General features: G+C 54.4%; 2 protein-coding genes across 4 annotated transcripts in view; both read left to right on the forward strand.

The window, feature by feature from the left end:
- Positions 1-12,692, forward strand: part of CORO7 (coronin 7) — a 56,721-nt gene extending 44,029 nt beyond the window's left edge. For 2 of the 3 annotated variants that reach the window (XM_016166609.2, XM_016166612.2), the window contains 20 exons: positions 4,782-4,836; positions 5,375-5,432; positions 5,551-5,696; positions 5,775-5,867; positions 6,030-6,161; positions 6,626-6,752; positions 7,130-7,305; positions 7,779-7,887; positions 7,996-8,082; positions 8,162-8,304; positions 8,378-8,482; positions 8,559-8,644; positions 9,465-9,606; positions 9,712-9,801; positions 10,102-10,269; positions 10,408-10,524; positions 10,758-10,893; positions 11,255-11,346; positions 11,864-11,950; positions 12,068-12,692. In XM_016166609.2, coding sequence (XP_016022095.2) covers positions 4,782-4,836; positions 5,375-5,432; positions 5,551-5,696; positions 5,775-5,867; positions 6,030-6,161; positions 6,626-6,752; positions 7,130-7,305; positions 7,779-7,887; positions 7,996-8,082; positions 8,162-8,304; positions 8,378-8,482; positions 8,559-8,644; positions 9,465-9,606; positions 9,712-9,801; positions 10,102-10,269; positions 10,408-10,524; positions 10,758-10,893; positions 11,255-11,346; positions 11,864-11,950; positions 12,068-12,073 — 2,155 coding nt within the window. In that variant the 3' untranslated portion in view covers positions 12,074-12,692. The remainder of the gene's footprint in view (positions 1-4,781; positions 4,837-5,374; positions 5,433-5,550; positions 5,697-5,774; positions 5,868-6,029; positions 6,162-6,625; positions 6,753-7,129; positions 7,306-7,778; positions 7,888-7,995; positions 8,083-8,161; positions 8,305-8,377; positions 8,483-8,558; positions 8,645-9,464; positions 9,607-9,711; positions 9,802-10,101; positions 10,270-10,407; positions 10,525-10,757; positions 10,894-11,254; positions 11,347-11,863; positions 11,951-12,067) is intronic. The other variant, XM_016166611.2, reaches the window with a different exon arrangement.
- Positions 12,693-14,203: 1,511 nt separating this feature from the next.
- On the forward strand, positions 14,204-21,552 carry PAM16 (presequence translocase associated motor 16). Its single transcript, XM_016166624.2, has 5 exons — positions 14,204-14,347; positions 19,409-19,493; positions 20,354-20,490; positions 20,884-20,949; positions 21,393-21,552. The coding sequence occupies exons 1-5, from the start codon at positions 14,204-14,206 to the stop codon at positions 21,477-21,479; spliced, it is 519 nt and encodes a 172-aa protein (XP_016022110.2). The 3' UTR covers positions 21,480-21,552.
- The last annotated feature ends 511 nt before the right edge of the window (positions 21,553-22,063 follow it).

Raw genomic sequence — 22,063 nt, forward strand, 5'->3', positions numbered from 1 at the left:
GTGAAATCTCTTAATGTGCTATTGTTGGTAGCTTATCCCAGTTTCAGAAACTCCTGGGCAAACCCCACAGAGTCATTCCAAGGGTCTCCTAGATACAAACTAATGCAAAATTTAAGTTCTGGGGTCCTTTTAAACATGATGGCTTTTAAAGCCATTAGCATCCCTTGACCACCTTCCCCATGTTTTAAGGGGAAGTAACCGTCTGTCCAACGCCTCACAAGTACAGGTAGTTCCAAGGCCAGAATGAGGCGGGGGGGGGGGGGGGGGGGGGGGGGGGCTGGGTTGGACATTGGGCCTCACTGTCAGTGGGTGGGGCTCGGGTGCAGCTGACAGTGGCCCTTGATGGGGCAGAGGATTGGTGCCAGGGATTGGACTAGTCCAGAAAAATTCCCTGCCTTGGAGGATTCCAGGAAAAGGCTCTGTCCTCCTCCCCCTCCATGTTTGTGGTCAGAGGCATGCCTCAGAGCCTTTGGGACCCAGCTCAGCTCCCGACTTGCAGAGGGCTCCGGGATACCCGCCTCCTCTTCCAGCCTGGGATGTACCCAGGGCCTTTGCCTGGGTCAGCTTGAGTCTGGGGGGACCCGAGGGTCTACTCCAGTGGAAGCGGGTTGGAGGACTTGATCACCTCTAAAAGACAGGACGGCCTCTGTGTCCAGTTGCTAAATGAGCTAAGCAGGGTCCTGCTGCAACACTTACCTCCTAGACTTCCCCTCTCAGCAAATAGCCTCTTTAGGGCGTCTCCCCCACAGAGCTCCTTTCCAGTACAGGCAAGGGTCCACACCCCACACCTACACCCCTTGCTTTTTTTAGTCTTTGTGGATATGGGTCATGGCTTCTGCTTCTGGGCCACAGCTGGCCCTTGGGTGTGTTTCATTTGGCCCGTATGGTCCTTTTTAAAACTTTGATGCCATTGCCAACATTAAAAATCTGGTGGTTTCACATTAAAATGGGACTTACCAGCTTGCCTTGAACAGGAACTGTCTGCTGGGGCTGAGTGGCAGCCTCCTGCCCTCTGACCAAACCTCAGGCTCACAGGTTACCCTAGTCTCCACCATTCCCAGTCGTCACACCATCAGACAAGCAATAAAAAACTGATGGTACATCTTAAGTGAAGAGGGACAGAATCAGGTGTGCACTGAGCAGAGCTCAGCATGTGGAGATGGGTGGGAGGAAACAAGAGGTGATGGATGGGGTCAGGGAACTCTTGTAGCCCCACCACTGCCTTGGTGAGAGCTGGGATTTGTGGCCGAGGGTTCCACCACAGCATCGATGGCTCACTTGTGCTCTAAACCAACTTCCTTGAGAGGACTGACCTGGCCTCCCTGCACCCCCGCCCCATCAGCCCCAGCTGGCCAGCCCACTGACTCAGGAAACTCACTCAGTTTCCTGAAACATATGAGTTTGCCGTTGGTACCATGCGGCTCTGGTCAGATGGTCCCTATGCCTTTGCCCTTGGGCCTTTTGATTCCTAAGACTCTCAGGAGTATCTACAGATACTGTGGGAGGGAGGAGGACCTCCAGCCAGACTCTCTCCAAAGAGTAAGTTTTCCTGACAGGCCCTCAAGTTTCTGACCTCTATAGCTAGTTCTCAATGATGTATAGACCCCACCTGCCAAAATGGTCCATCACCTGCCCGATCTTGCACCCTGGATTCACACAGGCCATGTTCCCTTCTGCCCAGAGGTTACAGGGCAGCTTCCAGGAGATCCCTTCTCCAGTTTGTCCATCCATTCCTCATTATGCTTTAAGGCACCACCTTCCTTAGAACCTGGTTACCTGGAGCCCTCTGTGAGGAGAGAGCTAAGGAATGTGAATGCCTAGCGTAGGTGACAGAGACAGATCCTGGACTGCTTTGGACCAGTGGCAATGCCAGGAAGTCTAGATTGATGGGCTAGTGGGGGGGGGGGGGGCGGGAATCAGAAGAGGCCTCATGAAGCTGTTTTTCCTAGCAGACATACCCTGGTACTTCCTGTGCTAATTGCAGAAATATTGGGAGAGCTGATGGGATTATCAGGGGCTGACACCTCCCTCACGTGGCTAACTATACCACCATCATCCTGAAGGTTCTGGGACCTGGGCTTGTGGCTAGGGGTATATCAGGGCTCTAAACCTTCTGTGACTTTGGGTCTGGGGCAGACCCCTGGACCTAGGTCAGAGCCCTTCCCAGTAGCAGGCCCAGATGTTAGCCATCTCTGTGTGCCGTGGCAGCAGAAGAGGTACCTGTGCCAGCTCTCACTACCTCTGGCCCTCTGTCAGGCTGGGGCTTGGTTCTGCATTCCAGACCCAGACATAGCTTGACTCTCTTTATAAAGCCTTGAGTCAGACCTGTGCTAGTGTTGGCCACCCCTTGGGGCTGGGTGCCATGACCCCATTTCTTGGCCCATGTCATGGTGGGCAGGTGCTCCCGCCTGGCAGAGCTACCTAGATGGCTCTGCCTGAGGCAAGGAAGACTGGCCTGACCTGTCAGGGGAGCTAGCCCTGCCCTCTATGACTTCCTGCCCCGCACCCCTAGCACCTGAGTCAGTAGGCTGGCCAGCTGCGGCTGATGGGGCGGGGGTGCAGGGAGGCCAGGTCAGTCCTCTCAAGGAGGTTGGTTTAGAGCACAAGTGAGCCATCGATGCTGTGGTGGAACCCTCAGCCACAAATCCCAGTTCTCACTAAGGCAGTGGTGGGGCTACAAGAGTTCCCCAGCCCCAGCTGCCTTCAGACTCTGCCCTGAGCCCATCCATCACCTCTTGTTTCCTCCCACCCATCTCCACATGCTGATCTCTGCTCAGTGCACATCTGATTCTGCCCCTCTTCGCTTAAGATATACCATCAGTTTTTCATTGCTTGTCTGATGGAAGGAGGCAGAACCCCCTCTGATGCACCAGATCCTGTCCTGTCTTGCTTCTACCCTCTGCGTCACAAGCCTTAGCCCTCACCCTCACTGCCCAGGCCACCAGCCATATTGTCCTCCTTGTTCCGCAAACCGACCATGCACCCACCTGCGACAGGCCCTTTGCACATGCTGCTCTTTCCGCTCGGAACTCTCTCCCTGGGCGTGGCTGATTCCTCCTTAACCTTTGAGTCATAGGAAATATCTGCTCCCTTGTGGCCAGCCACAGTCAGTCCGCTCTGCTCCTGCCATGTGTCCTCAGAGAACTTTTCCTTCACATGTTTATCTGTGGGACTGTGTTCACCTTTCATACCAGGTTGGCAGCTTCTTGAGGTCAGAGGTAGAGTCTGTTGCACTCACCTCCAGTCACAACTGCAGGCAAGTCAAGGGCCAGGCACAGACCATATTGTTGAAGGAATGAATAATTGAGAATGAATGACTGAATGAGTGAAAGCCCCGTTAGAGGTGCCAAGGGGACCTATTCTGGCCCCTCTGGAGCCAGCACCTGTGTGGGGGGCCCCCCGCCACACACCCAGTTTGTCCTTCCCACTCGCTCCCTCCCCCAAGGCAGGCAGTGGTCAGATCAGGTCAAGGAAGGCAGTTCTGAGCCCAGCTCACCCTGCTGGGCCTGCGGTAATTAAAGGCTGTGTTACTCACAGGTGACCGGCCCAAGGCCCTCCAGGAAGCTGTGGAGACATTCAGGACCCCACCCAGCTTTCCAGCCCACTCTGTGGCTCTCAGCAGGGTGGAAGGAAGTAGGCAGCAGGCAGGCTTTGGGGAGCTAGCCAGGAACAGTGGATGGCAGGGGAGGAGGGGGCTGGGCCCTTGTTGCATGGGTGAAGGATAGAAGCAGCTGCCAGAGCTGCGTAATCTCTGACCACTGGAACCACAGTGAGGATGGGGATTCTGTATGGGGACGAGTGTCAGGGTAGGGGTCCAAGCCCTTGGGTTCCCAGGTTGAGGCCAAGACCAGGAGCAAGAAACAAAAAGATGAAAGCACCTGTCATAGTTCTTCTGGGCCCTGTCCCCCTGTGATCCTGGGCTGGAAGGCAGCACCTACAGGGCTGGGAGCTGTGAAGGGGCCTACATAGGGCCCCTTCCCTGGGGATGAGTGTCATAAACCCCTGGGCAGCAACAGGCCATTGGCCAAGATGATACAGGTGCAGAGCACCAGGGGCACTAGAGGCCTTCAGGCTACCCTACCTTCCATGTTCCCAGCTGCTGACCCTCCCCAGGCCTTGCCTTGGGCATGGGGGACTGCAAACAGGGAGGCGGGGAAGCCGCACAGCAAAGGAGGCCCCGCGCTGGCCCCTGGCTCAGGCTTGGGCACAGGCCCTCAAGGCAAGTGTCAGACAGGGGTCTGAGTCTCTAAGATGTCATCAAGTTTCCAGGAGCCTAGGGGGGCTGAGGAGGTGGCCCCCAAACCTTAGTGGAGACCTGGATGGAGCACTCACTCAACTGCTTGGGTTGGAATAGAGGGAACCCCCAGCTCCCAGTAATGCCGGCCTGGTGTCTAGGCTGGCCAAGGTGGGACCAGGGACAGATTGTATGTGAGGTCTGCCTAGGGTGGAGATTGGGGCTGAGATGCAGAAAGAGGGGGTGGCTCTCCTGTGCCCAGGGCCCGGCATAAGTCCTGAGTGAAGCAAGTGGGCAGAGACAGAGGACCTGGGGAAAGAAAGGCTGGGATGTGGGGACATACTTGGCGTGTGTCGCTGGCACAGGGAGAAGAGGCAGAGAGTCCTGGGAGATCAGGCTAGATGCAGCTGGAGGAGGCCACATTGCTCCCGGCCACTGTGGGGCTTGGGTTGAGCCCCTATCTGGGGTTGCAAGGCTCACAGACCTCTTGGTTCCCCTCACTCATGGGCGGCTGGCCCCACCTGCCAACCCGTCTTCTCTCCCCTAGGCCTCTGATGCCCCTCCTGGACCCAGACTCCAGGCTCCTGGTTCTGGCGGGAAAGGTGAGTGAGAAGCTGGAGTCCCCACCCATGTCCACCCATGTCGGCCCCCAGGGATGGTGCCTTCACTTGCCAGGCCTGGCCATGACCTTTGACCTAAGCAGCCAGCTGGGAGAGTGGGGAATGCAGGATGCTATCTCCCCAGAAAGCAGGAACTAGAACAGTGCTGCCTAGGTCCACCACCGCCTGAATGGCCTCCTGCCAGGGGTTCTGCATGTCTGGGCCTCCAAGTCTTCATCCATGAATATCAGCTTCATGAGGACAGGCTGAGGATAGAGCCGTGTAAGCACACAGCAGGCACTGTGTAAATACTGAAGGTATACCCCCAATACTCACGCCATGTACACTCACGATGAACAGGTGAGGTAAAGTCTACTGAGGGCTCGGCTCAGTGCCCTGCACATGTTGGTGCCATCAATGTCTGCCATGCTTCTGTGGCTTAGGTCCTTAGAAGGGAGTAGGAGAGCTGGTGTTGGACTTGGGGCTGCCCGGGGCCACAAGGATGTGGTCAGCAAGGGTGCTCAGGTTGGGCTCCTTTCAGGGCGAGAGTCAGCTGTACTGCTATGAGGTGGTCCCCCAGCAGCAAGCACTGAGCCCAGGTAAGCCCTGTCCTCCTCACTCCCATCCTCTTCCCTCCTCCCTGTCCTCCCCCTGTCCTCCTCCTCCCCTCCCTTCTCCCTACCCACCCTGACTCTTTTCCCCTGGTGTCCCCAACAGTGACCCAGTGCCTCCTGGAGAGTGTGCTGCGGGGGTCCGCCCTTGTGCCCCGGAGGGCATTGGCTGTCATGGGCTGCGAGGTGCTCCGAGTCCTTCAGCTGAGTGACACAGCCATTGTGCCCATCAGCTTTCATGTGCCACGAAAGGTGAGAGTAGCCTGGGTGAGGGGCTGGGAGGGCCTGGGGGATTCATGCCTCAGCAGCTTCATGCCTTTCCGTCACCAGGCTGTGGAATTCCACGAGGACCTGTTCCCAGACACCGCAGGCTGCATGCCTGCCTCTGAACCCCATGCCTGGTGGGCTGGGAGCAACCAGCAGGTAAAGCCAAGAACTGGCTGGCCACCCCCAGCCTCTACCAGCCCTCACAAGCCCTCCTGGCAACAGCTTCATCTATGGCCCCACAGTCCAGCTATGTACTAACTCAGCTGCCCTGAGGTCCCCCATCTCTACCTACTCCTCAACTGCTGCCTCTCCCCACAGGTGCAGAGAGTCAGCCTCAACCCAGCCTACTGGCCCCACCCCAGCTTCACTTCTTGCCTGGTGCCCCCTGCAGAGTCCTCCTCTGACTCAGCCCAGCCTGTGGAGCCACCCGTGGTTGACGAGGACCCCAGTGTGAGTGCCAGGGCTTCCCGATTCTCAATGCCACAATGGGAGCCCCGATGGTCTTTTTAACCTTTCTAGCTTGCAAGCATGCCAAAGAAATGTATGAAGCATAAATAACCTCAGTGTTCTCTAAATTGCACAAAACTTAGTAGAAAGTGAGACTCTCACATAAAATCTAGATTTCTGGCTTTTCTTGAAATACTGGCAGATCTTAACCACCCTGGGCCTGCCCCTCTCACAAATGCTGGGATCTAGCAGCTGCCACCTGCTGTCCCCATGGTCTAAGGTTCACCTCACCCCCATGTTGCCCACAGCCTCTGCCAGCATCTATGACAGCATCCCAGAGCAGGGCTTCGTGCGTAGCCAGCGTCCCATAGCCTAGGAGGAGGGGTCCAGAGTGATGATCCCGGTGTCCCCTCTCTTTGGCCAACTTGCCCAGGGGCCTGTGGCTGACCATGGGTGCTTCTCCCCAGGAGGGCTTCTCCTCCCCTCCCAGCTCGCTGATCTCACCCTCCACGCCCTCCAGCCTGGGGCCCTCGCTCTCCAGCACCAGCGGCATCGGCACCAGCCCCAGCCAGAGGTCACTGCAGAGCCTGCTGGGTAAGTGCCTCAAAGTAGGAGCTAACCCTTCCACCCCTACCCCAGCCATCCTCCTCTGTACCCTGGCCCTGCCTCTCTTCCTGGTGGAGCCGTATGCCCTGTGGGATGAACTCAGTCTTATCTGAAAGAGGGCACCCTGATGAGCCATGGAGCACTGGGCTTCCACTGAGATACTTCAGGTTTCATTCCCAGGCGCCAATCTGGGCAAATTGGCTTGGCTGGACCAGCAGAGGTGGAGGACTGGGCACATGCTCTGCATGACCCTACAGTGAGGGGATCAGGTGGCCAGGACTCAAGGCTGGCCTGGGGTCCTCCTGCGGGACAGTGCAGGGTGGGCAGGCATCTTCATGTGGCTTTTTGTCCCTGCTACCCACCAGGCCCCAGTTCCAAGTTCCGTCATGCTCAGGGCACCGTCCTACACCGAGACAGTCACATCACCAACCTCAAGGGCCTCAGCCTCACCACACCTGGTGAGAGTGACGGCTTCTGTGCCAACCGGCTGCGTGTGGCTGTGCCCCTGCTCAGCAGTGGTGGTCAGGTGGCTGTACTTGAGGTGAGGTCCCCACCCCCACTATAGCTGTCCCTCAAGTCTGTGCAAAATGCAGACGGCATTGAGTACCCACACCAGCCCACATTCTCTGAACACAAACCATGTGCCAGGCACCTGCCCAGTGTGCCCTTTAATCCTCCTAGCCACTCTTATCCCCATTTTACAGATGAGAGCGGTGAGGCACAGAGAAGTGTAGTGACCTGCTGGGTCACACAGCTGTGTAAGTGGTAGAGCTGGGAATTCAAACCCAAGCTGCCTGAGTCCCAAGCCTGAGCTCTTTCCACCACTCCACGCTGCCCCCACCCCCTCACTTTCTGGGGCCTCACAAGTGGCACTTAGGGCTCAGAGCACAAGGTGGCTGAGGCAGAGAGCTTGGGCCACCCAGTGGTGGGGCATCGGCTGCAGAGGGCAGGGGCTGCTAACCCTGCAACCCTGCCTGTTACTGATGGGCTTTGGGATGGGGACACCTCCCACAGCTGCAGAAGCCCGGCCGCCTGCCTGACACAGTGCTGCCCACACTGCAGAATGGGACAGCTGTGACCGACCTTGCCTGGGACCCCTTTGACCCCCACCGCCTTGCTGTAGGTAAGAAGGCCTGCTGCTGGGCCTGAAGGAGGGTCCCGTGTTTCTGAATGAGAGCATGGGGAGCCTGGGAGTCTTGGCCCAGTGGTGACGATCCTGCACCCTCTATAGGCTGTGAGGACGCCAGGATCCGACTGTGGCGGGTGCCTCCAGAAGGCCTGGAAGAGGTGCTCACCACCCCCGAGGCTGTTCTCACAGGTCAGGTGGGCCCTGGTGGGGGCCGGGGGTGGACAGTGGCTCCTGTGGGGCTTAACATCACCCCATGCCTTGTCCCCAGGCCACACCGAGAAGATCTACTCTCTGCGCTTTCACCCCCTGGCAGCCGATCTGCTAGCCTCCTCTTCCTACGACCTTACCATTCGGATCTGGGACCTTCAGGCTGGAGTTGAGCGGCTGAGGCTGCAGGGCCACCGAGACCAGGTAGGACAGCTGTGGGGTCAGGTGCTCAGCCAGAGGGCAAGAGGCCATCCCTCACTTCCCCACTTGCCTCCAGATTTTTGGCCTGGCCTGGAGTCCCAATGGGCAGCAGTTGGCCACTGTCTGCAAGGATGGACACTTGCGGGTCTATGAGCCCAGGAATAGCCCTGAGCCCCTTCAGGTGAGCAAGATAGGCTAGGGGTAGCCCTCAGACCCAGTAGGGGGTCTGGGCAGACCTCATGTGCATATCCCAACAGGAGGGCCCAGGACCCGAAGGAGCCCGTGGGGCCCGCATTGTCTGGGTGTGTGATGGTCACTGTCTACTGGTGTCTGGCTTTGACAGGTGAGGACTCAGCAACCACCATCTCCATCCCCAGACTTTAGGAGCCACCTGTGTCCTTCTCCCCAGGCACACACCTGTCAGGGATGCAGAAGCTGTCTCCACCCCTCACTTGTTGGATGAATAGATAGATGGGGGGATGGATGGATGGATGGATGGGCAAGCAGATGGGCAGATGGGTGGCAAGGAAGGAGGTGGGGAGGGAGAATAAGTCAACTGGGGGCCCAGAGAGATCAGAAGTAGGCCTGCTGCAAGGAGCCATGCCTGTGGGGACCAGGTGAAGTGCACAAAACACAGAAGCGAGCCTACTGGTAAGATCCACGGATTGAACATTTGGCACTTTGAAGGAGGAATCAGAGAGGGCCTTCTAAGGGAGATGTCATCTGAACTGGGTCACAAAGGGGTTAGTAACCAGAGGGTATCACGTTTGTGTGGAAAGGCCAGGAAGCTGACCAGCCTAGCTAGAGCAGAGGGCCAGAAGCAGACCATGGGGAGAAAAGTCCAGACTTAGTGGGCCACAGCAGTCATGGGACAGGTACTGGGGTCCAAGACTGCTCCGCGTATGGGCAGAGGGCAGCAGAGGGCGGCAGTAGCCTGGTAGGAAGGTTTGAGGCAGGGCAGCAAATTAGGATGCTGTTGCATTAGACCAGGTCAGTAGTTCTCAGGGCTGGACCAGAAAAAAGGATGGGCGGACACCTCTCCTCCAGCCCTGAGGCCCTCAGGTCTCCAGCCCAACAAGATCAGGGACCTTGCTAGAGTCTTTACCCTACCCCAGACCCCTCTAGCTCTATGACCTATTTCTGCCCCCTGCCCCCTCTTGCAGCCGAAGTGAACGCCAACTACTCCTGTACTTGGCCAACACCCTGGCCAGTGGCCCCTTGGCAGTGTTGGGGCTGGACGTGGCTCCTTCCACCCTGCTGCCCAGCTACGACCCAGACACTGGCCTGGTGCTACTGACGGGCAAGGTGGGCTGGGCTGTGCAGGTGGGGGTGGCAGGCAGGTGAGAGGAGGTTGGAGGAAGGAAGCTTTAGTTGGCCATCTCACCCCTGTCATCCCTTCACCCCCGCCAGGGTGACACCCGCGTGTTCCTGTATGAGCTGCTCCCTGAGGCCCCTTTCTTCCTGGAGTGCAACAGTTTCACATCACCAGACCCCCACAAGGTAAACAAGCCCTTGCACTCCTGGTCCTCCTTCCCAAGGTGGGACCACAGGGTTCCCCTGCCCTCTCGTGGCCATGTGAGGAAGTACAGGGGCCCGTGGGGTCAATGGGTCACTGGGCAGGGTGTGCCCAGCAGCGCCTCAGAACTGATTGTAAAACTAAATCATTATTAAAAGTTAAATTATGTAAGGTTAAGTTATGTGAACGTGTAAATAAATTATACTAAAGGGAAAGCAATAAATACTCAATTTATTATTTCCTAATTATTTCCCCCAATTTTACTATCATTCATGCCATTGAAGTTATTTACATCTGTCAGACCTGTTGGATGGAAATACCATGTGATGGCATGCTACGGCACGTCCTTTCCCACATATGCACGGAACAAGTCGGTGAAATCAGCAATGGAGGCAGTTTTCACACCACAGGCTAATACTACAAATCAGGGCGTTTTTCCTTCAGAGAGCCAGGTGTGCCAGCACACTGCTGTCCATGGATGGGCCTTGGTCTTGATGGACCTAAGTAAGGGGTGCTGGCACTATGGGGGCCCAGGTGTCCAGCTCTGCTCTCTGGGCTCCATCCCTAGCATGACTTCCCATTCCCCCTAGGGCTTCATCCTCTTGCCCAAGACGGAGTGTGATGTGCTTGAAGTGGAGTTTGCCCGATGCCTACGGCTTCGCCAGACCTCTCTGGAGCCTGTCGCCTTCCGGCTGCCCCGAGTCAGGGTGAGGTTGGAAGCCCAGCACACCAACATCCAACCCGTCAGGGGCTTTGAAACCTCACTGAACCTGTCCCAAAGCCACCCATTTCCTTGCTTTGTGGAAAACCTGTCCCCTTACTCTGCTGCGATTCTGAAACTCATGATAACTCTGGACTGGGGACTGGGTTTTGCCATGCCCAGTATTCCCTGGGCCTCTCTGGTCAGTGCCTCAGTGTAGCCTGTTCTCCCTCCCTGCAGAAAGAGTTCTTCCAGGATGATGTGTTCCCAGACACAGTCGTGAGCTGGGAGCCAGTGCTCAGTGCCAAGGCCTGGCTGGGTGGCGCTAATGGGCAGCCCCGGCTTCTCAGTCTGCAGCCCCCTGGCATGATCCCAGGTAGGACAATGGACTGGTAGGGGTAGGTAGGAGGAGGGAGCAGGTAGGGGTTGGAGAAAGGGGCAGAAGGCCCAAGTCAGATTCTCATCCCTGCTGGCATACAGAAACCTCCGGTCCTCCCAAGGATGGGGTGGCTGTGTCTCCAGGCTCAATCTCTGAGCCACTGGAGCGCAGAACCCAGGTCTCTGTTTCCATCACAAGTCCCAAACCCAACACACACATGTATGCAGTCATGCACTCACATGCTTACACATGAATGCAGCCTGGTATCCAGGGCAGGCTTTGTGAACAGAGGGCTGACTAACTGTTGATGCCACCTCTGGGGCCTCTGATACCTGATGTTGTCCCTGCCCTGTCCCAGTGAGCCAGGCCCCCCGTGAAGCCCCTGCCCGGCGGGCCCCATCCTCAGCGCTCTACCTGGAAGAGAAGTCAGACCAGCAAAAGAAGGAAGAGGTAGGTATGGGAGAGGAGTGGCCGTAGGATGGGCATAGGGTCCCCTCAGTTGTTGTTGTCTTTCAGTTCTCTAGCATGACCCAGATTGGGACAGGAGCCAGTGTCACACCCCTGTCAGTTGGAGCACTTGATGGGGAGACCTTCCAGAGCCCTGAAGCTGACTGTTACCACCCACAGGGCATGGGGCTCAGGAAGCCAGGGAAGGGCAGAGAGAGGCCCCACCCTGGCCTGGCCCAATCCAAACAGAACCGGAGGCTTTGCATCCAAGTAAATTTGGGACCCTGGTGCACACCTGAGCATCTGAGGCAATATGTGGAGATAGCTGCCCTGTGACTCCAGTCTGTCTCAGGCTTCCTCATCTGTGTAGGGGTGCCTTTTCCAATGAAAACCGTTAACTTCGTCAGGACTCTAATGAAAATGGCTCTTTAAGTACGTTGACAGGGTTCAAACTGGGGACTGATGTTCTTGGGGGTCAAAGGTTCTAGTCCCTTCCCGCCTCTTCTCCTGACTCTCCCAGCTGCTGAATGCCATGGTGGCAAAGCTAGGGAACCGGGAAGACCCACTCCCCCAGGACTCCTTCGAAGGTGTGGACGAGGACGAGTGGGTGAGTGGATGAGGGGGCCTGGCATTCCATCCCTCCCCGACTGACTCCTGCAGCATGTGCCACCTCCCTTCTTTACCTCCTTTCAACTCCCTCCCTCTTCTTGGTTTATCTCCATAGGACTAGCCCACCCACTAGCCACCTCTGGCCTCACCTGCTGCTGCCACCTCCTAGAACCACCTGGTGCCCCTGCACATCTCATATCTTACCCTCAAACTGGAAAGCACTTGGCCCTGGCACACCTCATCCCAGAAGCCCTGGCTCCCTTTGGGCCTTGGGCATTTCCATGCCTAAGAGCACTTCCATGACACCTGTGGATTTTCTGCACCTCTGCTTTCTCTGGGACCACCTGCTTCTCAGCTGTCTGCTAGCATGTGGAGCCAGGAGCATGGGGGTGGGATGAGGGCGGGAGATAATTAGCATGTTCCTGGGCAGGCCCTGGGCTCCCTAATCTGACCTGGGCTGGTCCCAGCCTGGGCTGCCTTTCTTTGCATTACATACTTCATCTTGCCTGATGACCCAATTCCGGTCAAAGGCCTTGGGGGCTGGCCCCCTCCCAGGCCATTTGGAGCAGGACCAGCCTCAGGAGTCTGGGACCAGTCACCCTGCTCGGCAGGCTTGACACCAGGAGAAGGCGGCATCACAAGCTGATGGTCCGATTAGCGGGGTGTGTGTGAGCCTCGCAGGGGATTGGCCTGCACATGCCTGGAATATTTTCAGCAATTAAACTTTTCTAAGCTGGCTACCTCTTGTGCTGCTGTGGTCTCTAGGGTGGCTGGGAGGGGAGGGGGACAGGAGTATAGGTGAGGGTGGTTTGGCCCTAGGTTCTGCTTGGTCCCAGGCCCCACTTTGTTTCTGAGGCTTTCTCAGCTGCATGCTCTTGGGAATTAATTCATTCATCCAACACACAGGCATCCAGCAGTGCTCTGGATGGTAGATACTGTAATGAACAGGAGAGACAAAGCCTCTCCAGTTCCTTATTATAGTCTTATTATGCAGGGCAGCCCAGCCCTTGTGCAAGTAAGTGAATACAGAGGGTGGAGAGAGCTATAAAGAAGATAAATTATGTGGAAGGGAGCAACTGGAATGCAGTGGGGAGCAGGGTGTTCAGGGTCTGAGAAGGTGACATTTAAGCTGAGAGCTAAGACCTGAAAGCCACAGAGAAAGACATGAGAATGTTTCAGACATAAGGAAGGACAGCCTGAGCACTGAGGAAAGGAAGAATTTGGAGAGTTGGAGGAAAGAAAAAAGGGCAGTAGTCCAGAACGTAGCACAAGGCAGCCTGACTTTCATTCATTCAATAACATTTGGTGAATGCCTTCCATGTGCCAGCCACTCTTCCAGGTGCTGACCTCCAAGAGTAAAGAAGAGATAAAAGGAATCCACCAGGAATCTACATTCTAGCAGGAGGGAACAGATTAAAAACAAAAAAATAAATGAATGCTAATATAGTAGAAGGTAACAAAAGCTTTAGGGGCGAAAAATAGAGGGAGTTAATGAAGTTTTAAGCCAGACACAAAAGGCCACATATAATATGATTCCATTTACACAAAACTTCGGAAACAGACAAATTCAGAGACAAAACATAGATAAGTAATCACCAGGGGGAGTAGAAAATGGGCAGTGACTGCTAATGGGTAGAATTTTTTGGGGGGGCGGGGGGCGTGATGGAAATGCTCTGGAACTAGTGATGGTTGCACAATTCCATTAATACACTAAAAAGCCCTGAACTGTATGTACACTTTTAAATGGCAAACTGTATGGTATGTGAATTATATCTTAATAAAGCCATTATTTAAAAAACATTAAAGAATGGAAGGCAAGTTGCAGCGTTGGTAGGGGTCAGAGTGGCCCTCATTGAGAAGGTGACATTTGAGCAGAGGGAATGATCCCTCCTTCCCAAGCAGAAAGAACCTGAAATGAAGCCTATTTTGAAGTTTGCTGTTTTCTTAAATATTAGTGAGAATTTTGCATTTTACTCATTATATTCATGAAGTGTTATATGTTAACTGCATTTCTTTTAGTCCCACATATTTTGCCAAACCTAATAGACGAAGCTGTTCCATACCTGTCCGCAGTACTCTGCTGCTGCTAGCGCACCAGGTTAAGCGCAGGTACCAGAGAGGGTTCTGGAACCGCCCATCACCCGCTCCCCACCACGCGTTGCCTTTTGATCCAGTGCCCGCGGCAGGGCCCGCCCCTAGCCCCGCCACGCCGTGTGCGTCACCACACGCCCGCCCCCTTCGGGTCGAGGCTATGCGCATGCCCGGCGCAGCCTTGCGCACGCGCTTTCCTCAGCTACCCTTGGCCTTTGACTCGCTCGCCGCCCTTGAGCCGGGCTTCGGGGCCAGAAACCCGAATTATTCCAGCCCTTCCCGCCGAGGCAGAGCGGCAGTCATGGTGAGGCCTGAGTCAAGAGCTATGGGGGAAAGGGAGGCCGTTTCGGGGCTGAGGCGGTGAGTTCCGACCGGGCTCTGGGCGCCGCGTGTATCCTGGGTGCCCTGCGGGAAGCGAGGTCCGGAGTGTCGCACCTGGGGGACCTAGGCGGGCGTTGACGGCCTCGGGGTCGGGAAGAGCCGACTGGCTGGGAGGCAGGGCGGGCCTGACTGACTGAAAAATACCCAGCAGACGCGGTCGCCGTCTTCGTCAGCCCCTGTGCGAGCAGCCTCAAGTGGAGTCTAGCCCGGCCCGCGAGCCCCTGCTCTGTCCCGGAGCTACTTGATGGTGTCGCCTTGTTATAGTCCTCATCTGAAAGCTGGGGAAACGAGTTCCGAGACTTTCCTGAGGAAGTGACAGAACTGACTGGGGCTTGAATCAGGCCCCGAGACACCAAAAACCGTTTCTGCGTTACCGTTGGCACGTAGAGCCAGTCCACAGATCTGGACCACACTGGTTGCGTCAGGTCGCATTTAAAATGCAGGGTCCTTAACTCTATCCCCAGCGGTTCCGTGTATATAAGTTCCCCAAGTGATTGACGTAGGGTTTAGAGAGTCACTTGACTGACAGTGATAGAGTAACTTGAGTCCCTGAGCCGAGGCTTTATGTAGATTCTCATTTAATTCTTATGAAGTCTATGCTCTCACTGTCCCCATTTTACAGATAAGGAAGTTGAGAGTTTGACTTCTCCAGTTACTCATCTCACAAGTGTTAGAGACCAGTTTTGAGCCCAGTTTCTGTGTTCTGAGACTACATTTCCCACCACATTATTCTCGCCTTGTAATAAATAATCACTGCCATTCGTTGAGGTCCTATGATGAGCCCTCTCTGAACTGGGACCTTCACTCAGTCTCAAGGGCTGAGTAAAATATGGCTCTGGAGGAGTTTGTATCATAAAGGAGAAGGAAAACTAGTTCATAAATTAAGACAATATAATAATATATTAAGAAAAAGCGTTATGGGAAGGTAGAAGTGGGAGGAACATGGGAGGGTTTCACTTGGGGGATGGGGATGACATGAGCTAAGCCTTGAAGGATGTTGGGTATTGACAAGAATATCAGAATAGAAGAGAGGATATTCAAGGGTAGTGGGTATGGAGATTTTGGGGGGGATGATGAATTGTTCTAGAACTAGTGGTGTTGGTTGCATAGTTCTGTGAATATACTAGAAAGCACTGAATTGTGCACTTTAGGAGAGTGGCTTGTATGTTGTGTGAATTCAGAGCTGCAGAGACTTTGGGTAAAGAAATAAGAGAATTGATCTCTGAGGAGATAATAGAGAAAGCTGAGGGGAGAAGTCAGAGATGCCATTTGTATCATACAGAGCTGGAGAGTGGACTGAATTTGAAGGTGGTGGTGATGAAGAATTGTGTATATTGTGTCAGGATGGCTAGAGTCCTCTTTCAGCAGAGGGAGTGGGAGGCATTCGGAAACCATGTTTGGGGGTTTAGAGATTATAAGACTTCAGTTTGGCCAAAGCAGAGCTGATGGTGCCTTGGTTAAGTGTCGCATTTATTCAAATATGTATCAGGCACCTGCCACGCCAGCCACAGACCAGCCCACGCATATCATGGCGAATGCGACAGTTGTGGTCCTGACCTCCCTCCTGCCTAATTGTGATACCAGCTGTTTGTAGGAGCCCTGTTTGAACAGTCCCCATCTTATCTTCTTGTGTACTTAAGGAGGCGAGTCTCAGTGGCTGTCTCTGTCCACCACACCAAGCACCTGGAACTGTGCCTTAAAGGAAGCATTGCACATTGGTTTGTCTGAAAGCCAAACTCCGTTCTTGATGCACTTGACGTGGCATAAACTACATTCCTGAGTGCTCCCTAACCCTTTTCTCTATGCTACCTGTGGTCCTTTAACCCAGCTACAAGTCTTTGGTACTACGTTAGGCCATGATGCTCCCAGATGAGAGCGCATGTGTACCGTCCACAATGGGTCCCAGGCTTGGAGGCCTATGGCTGGGGAGCAGGTGCAAATACAGAAGAAGCTTTGCTTGCTCACCCAACCGCCACTCACCTCCTACTATGCAGCCTTATTCCTAACAGGCCACAGATCAGTACTAGTCTGCTCTAGACCCCTGCTCTAGACCATTCAACACCGATTAGGATCTGGTCTAGAAGCAAAGGCAGCTGTTGAGCTGCTCTGGACCTGCCAGTGTCTGTTCCACTTAGTCTTATGTGCATTGTCTCCTGAGGGCTTTACAACCCTCAAGGAGGAGGATATTATTCTTACTTTGCAAATAAGAAAACTGAGGTTCAAAGAGATTGAGTAATTTTCCCAGGGTCACACAAGCTAACAAGAAGCAAAGCTGGAATTCCAAGTTACGTCAGCCCAATTCTGAGGCAGCATTCTCACTCCTTTTTCACACTGGTTCTGACCTCCCTGGGAATGTAGCCCATCTTTTTGCAGCCTTCTCCCCTGAGAAATCAGAGAATCTATCACATGAGTAGCTGTACTGGGAGAAGCTCTGTTACTCTCTAGTGCCTAGCAGTTGTCAAGTTTTGTGAAACAAAGAATAGTAATAAATGAAAACCAACATTTATTGAATACCTACTGTGTTATCAGGCCTTTTTGACACCAGGCACTTTACAAACATTACCTCATTTAATCTCTAAGGCAGCACCATTATCGGTGAGGACACTGAGGCTCAGGGAGGCTGAGAACTTGTCCAGGGCACACAGCTAGGATTTGCATACAGGTGATCCCAAAGTTTGCCTGTGTAACCACCACACCACCTCCCCTGGGAGATCGCTCTTGGTGGAACCTTGGTAACCTTAATTACCTGACCAGGTAGCTCTCTTGGGCGGCCAGGGGGACCTCTGAAACTTTACAGGCTATTCTGACCTTCCCTGCAGCCATAGAGCTCTGGCAGCTGCAACCACAGGGCCATCATGCCACTTTGGTGTGAAGCCTACTGAGGATGGTTGTGGGAGCTGCCCAGTTACAGCCTTGTTCTTAACATTTATTATATAGCAACTCACCACCCTGAGCAGAGAAGTCAACTGGTGAGTACAGGGTTGCACTCAGGCATTTGGCAGCAGAGGAAGGTGGGGTCTGAGGTCTGAAGGTGTGTGCCAGGCTGAGGGAACCCTCTGGAGTCACCTAGTGGCCTGTCAGACTCTCAAACAGGACCACCAATCCATCTTGGAGCCTCCTGTCCCACTTGACAGTGACTTTAGGTTGAGGTGGGAGGGTCAGGTGAAGCCTCCTAGTCAGCAGTATGTCCATTATTTGTCTTTACACCTGCAAGGCAGTTAGCTGCAGCCCTGCCCCTCCCTTTGATCACAGGAGTCTTCACCTAGCTTTGCATTTTGGTGTGAAATATGGGGCTTAAGAAATTTGCACCCACTTGTGAAATCAAACCATCTTCCGTTTATTAATGTTCACTAATGGCCCAGAATCATGTTCTGCCCCACCGATTAGCGAAAGGCAGGTTTGTTGGAGGCCAAACAAAGCCAATTCTGGAGTCTCAATTTTCCTGGAATCTGACAACCTGCTCTTTGGCCTCTGGATTGGGTTCTTGCTCTTTGTCAAATTCTCTCACCCTCTTCTCAGACCCTGGGATCCTGTGTGAGGTGGGCAGCCTAGGGACGCCATGGCTGATGGCACTGGTTTTGGGTTCCCTGCCCACCTTCCCCCAAGTACTAGCTGTGTCTCCTTGGGCTGGTCACAAAATCCCCTCTGTACTTCAGTGTCTTAAGTTGTTGGGATTAAATAAATAAAATAGTTTTTTAACAAAATAAATAAAATGTGTTTGGCACGGTGCCTGGCATCCAGCTCAGTCAATACTTGTTGACTGATAGGAAATTTAATGACAGAAAAGTACGAAGAACAAGGGAAACAACTTGGATGTTCCCCATGAGCATCCAAGAGCAGTGTGGACCTGCGGTGAACATTCTTCCAGGTAGCTTCTGCATACCCATATTTGTATCATTTCACACACACACAGGTTCATTTTCACATGTGCTGGCTATCTGTTCACAGTAAGATCTACACATTTGCCCATCTTGGCTTTCTTCCTGGTCTCTAACTACTTTACAAGACCCCAAGGTTTCTAGGACATCGCATACTTTCTCCCAGTTTTGGCTCTCCCTTGCCCCTCTGCCTCGAACACCCCAATATTCCCATCACAATTCTATTTACCCTTCAAAACCCAGCTGGGTAGAAATACCATCGTCTCCCAGCACATCCTCATTCCTGGGTTTCCCTCTGTTGCCTCTCCTGCCTCTGGTCACGCGTAATGAGACTACCCCGCATACCTTGCTGGTGCACTGCACCATGCAGTCTTGGGATGGGAAACCACTGTGTGGCACTGCCTCGGAGGATCTCCCTGCCAGGCTGGGGGTGCAGGAGCTCTGAGAGCAGAGGCCAGGGCCATGTGTCTTTGTAGTCCAAGTGGTATTGCCTCTCAGTGAGTGAGTGAGTGAATGAGTGAGTGAGCAGGTGGAGGAACAAGTGACGAGTCCTGCTCTCATTCACCACCTGGTCCTTGCTGTATGTATGTCTAAATGCCCACCTTGCAGGCTTTCACTCCTGGAAGATGGACAGTGTTTTGCTCCTTTGTTGTTTTGAATGGAGCGCACCTGAATATTGTTGGGAGAATTAGAACAGTTTTGAATTTCCCTACCAGTAGAATGAAGGTTGGACCAACTGATCTCAGAAACACAGGAAGTGTCCTGGTTTGCCCAGGGTGGCACACTGAGTTACTGGTAAGGCTGGAACCAGCCCCTGGTTCTGGCTCTCGAGCCATGGTATTATTCCAGACAGACGCCAAGGGAGAGTCCTGTCCGCCTCTGGAGGCTTAGTGAGGTTTACCCCGACTGCTGTTCCATGAACACTTGGAGCCACCCAAAGCAGCTTTTCTTCAGAGTACTTTGGAGGAAATGACCAATGGCTGCTAAACTGTGCTTTATTACCTCAACTTTGCAGAGGCCTTACCACTCAGCAGCCATTTTCAGGGTCCCATCTCGGGGAGCCCTGAGAATTCAGCCTGCTAACCAGGTCCCTGCTTTGTCCACAGGCCAAGTACCTGGCCCAGATCATTGTGATGGGGGCACAGGTGGTGGGCAGAGCCTTTGCTCGGGCCTTGCGGCAGGAGTTTGCAGGTAAGCTTGACCCCTATCTCCCCATGGGCGGGAGGTCAGATTTTTCCTGTAGCTGTGAGCCAGTCAAGCAGGGCTAGTTGTGAATGCAAGGACTCTCTGTGGGCTGAGGTTCTGGCAGTTTGGGTGGCCTGGGGCACTTCCCATGGTGGGAGGGGCAGTGTTGGACTTTGGGGCATAAAAGGGAGACCTGGTTGACATGAGTATCCAGTCTAGAGTTGGCAGACTGGCCCACCTGGCCATCTGTTTTTGTAGATAAAATTTTTTTGGAACATAGCCACACTCTCTGGCTGCTTTCAAGTCAGAGTCCAGTAATTACAACACAGACTAATTGGCTTGCAGAACCTAAAATATTTACTTTCTGACCCTTTAAGGAAAAGCGTACTGGCTTCTCACTCTAGAGTCATTGAAAGGGAAGAGGTCACCTGAGGCAGCCTGCTTTGGTGGCCTAAGTAACCAGTGGACAGCCAGGTTTTGACAGAGCCGTTGCTGCCTCCCCTGGCCCACAGCTTCACTCTGTTCCCCTTAGTAGCCTGAAGCTCCCCCAACTTGCTACGTGCCTGGATGCGGGGAGTGAGAGAGAGAAGGCAGGCAGGGTCATCTCATGGTCTAGGCTAGGAATGGCGCTACCGGTTTGGTAACCAGACCCTGCCCTCCAGTGGGGTAAATCTGTCCTCACTTCACTATGCCTCATTCCCCAACTCCCTAAAGAAACCACACCTGGAAAAGAGATGCTCTCTGGCCACCTTTGTCCCTATGTGTCTCTTCTCCCATGCCGCCTGGCTGGTTGAGTCACCCACATGGAAGGCCTAGGGGAGCTCTGGGCTGCTGAGGGCTGAGCACTAATTTGTATGTCCACACAGCCAGCCGGGCAGCAGCTGATGCCCGGGGACGTGCCGGACACCAGTCTGCAGCTGCCTCCAATCTCTCTGGCCTCAGCTTGCAGGAGGCACAGCAAATTCTCAACATCTCCAAGCTGAGCCCCGAGGAGATCCAGAAGGTGAGGCCACTGGGTTGGCTCTAAGGTAGGCAGACCAGAAGTGGGGCAGTGGGCAGGCTGGCAGTATGGGGAAGAGTGAAGGCCTGGCAGGAGAGGGCAGGGGTAGAGGCTCTGACCATAGCCAGCTGGGACTCCAACTTGGGGGAGCCACCACCCCTTGTTAGTTTTTAGGCCCGAGGCAGGCAGGGGGAGGGGCATAGAATGATTGATGGTAGCCACTCTGCCCCTCCCTCTGTGGACACCTGTCCATCTTTCTGCCCCTTAGCGTCACTTTTTAGGCACACAGGCCAGAGGGGTCGAGCCCTTTCGCTTTCCTTCTTTGTCATCCTCTAGCTTCCCCTGCCTCTGTAACCCAGAGACTGCACACCTCTCATCGTCTCCCCTCCTCTGCAGAACTACGAACACCTATTCAAGGTGAATGATAAATCCGTGGGTGGCTCCTTCTACCTGCAGTCAAAGGTGAGTGGTCTTTGATGATGGGGGGACAAGCCACTTTCTGGGCAGTTCAGAACTTGGCAGGTAGAAAGGTGTGCAGGCCTTTCCCTGGTGCCCCAACCTCAGGAGGCCTCCCTAAACTCCCACCCCCTCTGGCTGCCTCAACAGTCCGGTTGTGTCAACATGGGCCCTGTGTCACCCTGGACAGGAGCTCTACCTGCAGCCATGGCTTTGAGGGAATAGGACCACTCACTGGTGAATTGCTAAAAATAGCTCTCAGCTCCCAGATGTCAGTCCGAGTGTACCCCGGGCTGTCTGCCTGGGGAGGAGGCCCCCAGGCTACGCCTCCCACCCTGGGCACTAGACCTGCCCACTGCTCTCCAAGGACTCAAAGCTAGAACTGGGCACGGGAAGGGAAGAGGCTGTCTGCACATGCCCTGCCTAGCTGTTGGTAACTCCTTTTCCAGGTGGTCCGAGCAAAGGAGCGCCTTGAGGAGGAGCTCAGAATCCAGGCCCAGGAGGACAGAGAGAAAGAGCAGAGGCCTCAAACGTGACCACTGGGCTCCTCCCACCCTACCCTACCGCCACATCTAATTTATAGCTTGGTAATAAATGTCTTTTCCGCATTTCTCAGTTGTACACATTGATTCCAGAAGGCAGGCTGCACTTCCTGCCAGCCATAGGCTAAGCATGGGGGACAGGGCAGGGGCTGCGGTGGATGAAGTTAGTGAGAGATCAGCCAGCCCACCCAGCCCTGCCTGCCCATGGAGAGCCAGCCGAGTTCTGTCAGGTACTGGACGCAGCCACCCCTGCTGTCACAGTGTGAGACAGACCCTTCCTATAGCATCAGTCTTCAGTCTGCCCCCGCCCTGCCCACCAGTGGATGGAGCCCCAGGCCCCTGAGCTATGTCATAGGCCACCTCTCTGGAGCTGAGTTTGACCAGCATCTCTTATTTGGGTGAAATACTCCATGTGCGGCCAAAGAAGAAGAGCTTCTCATTGCACCAAAGTTGGGGAGCTGGGTTTCCCCAGGAGCTAAGCCGCTCACCAAAGTCAGAGCAGGAACTGGCAGGACAAGGACAAAGCCTACAGGCTTTACCCAGAATTTTGCATCTCAGCTCCTAGCAATCATGCTCTC

The sequence above is a fragment of the Rousettus aegyptiacus genome, unplaced genomic scaffold (assembly GCF_014176215.1).
Source record: "Rousettus aegyptiacus isolate mRouAeg1 unplaced genomic scaffold, mRouAeg1.p scaffold_m13_p_8, whole genome shotgun sequence".
NCBI lineage: Eukaryota > Metazoa > Chordata > Mammalia > Chiroptera > Pteropodidae > Rousettus > Rousettus aegyptiacus.

Coding starts and splice junctions, on each gene's coding strand:
- PAM16 (XM_016166624.2), top strand. CDS start 14,204: ATGCGCATGCCCGGCGCAGCCTTGCGCACGCGCTTTCCTCAGCTACCC. Junction 14,348..19,408: donor GAGGCAGAGCGGCAGTCATG/GTGAGGCCTGAG, acceptor CTTTGTCCACAG/GCCAAGTACCTGGCCCAGAT. Junction 20,950..21,392: donor CCTTCTACCTGCAGTCAAAG/GTGAGTGGTCTT, acceptor CTCCTTTTCCAG/GTGGTCCGAGCAAAGGAGCG.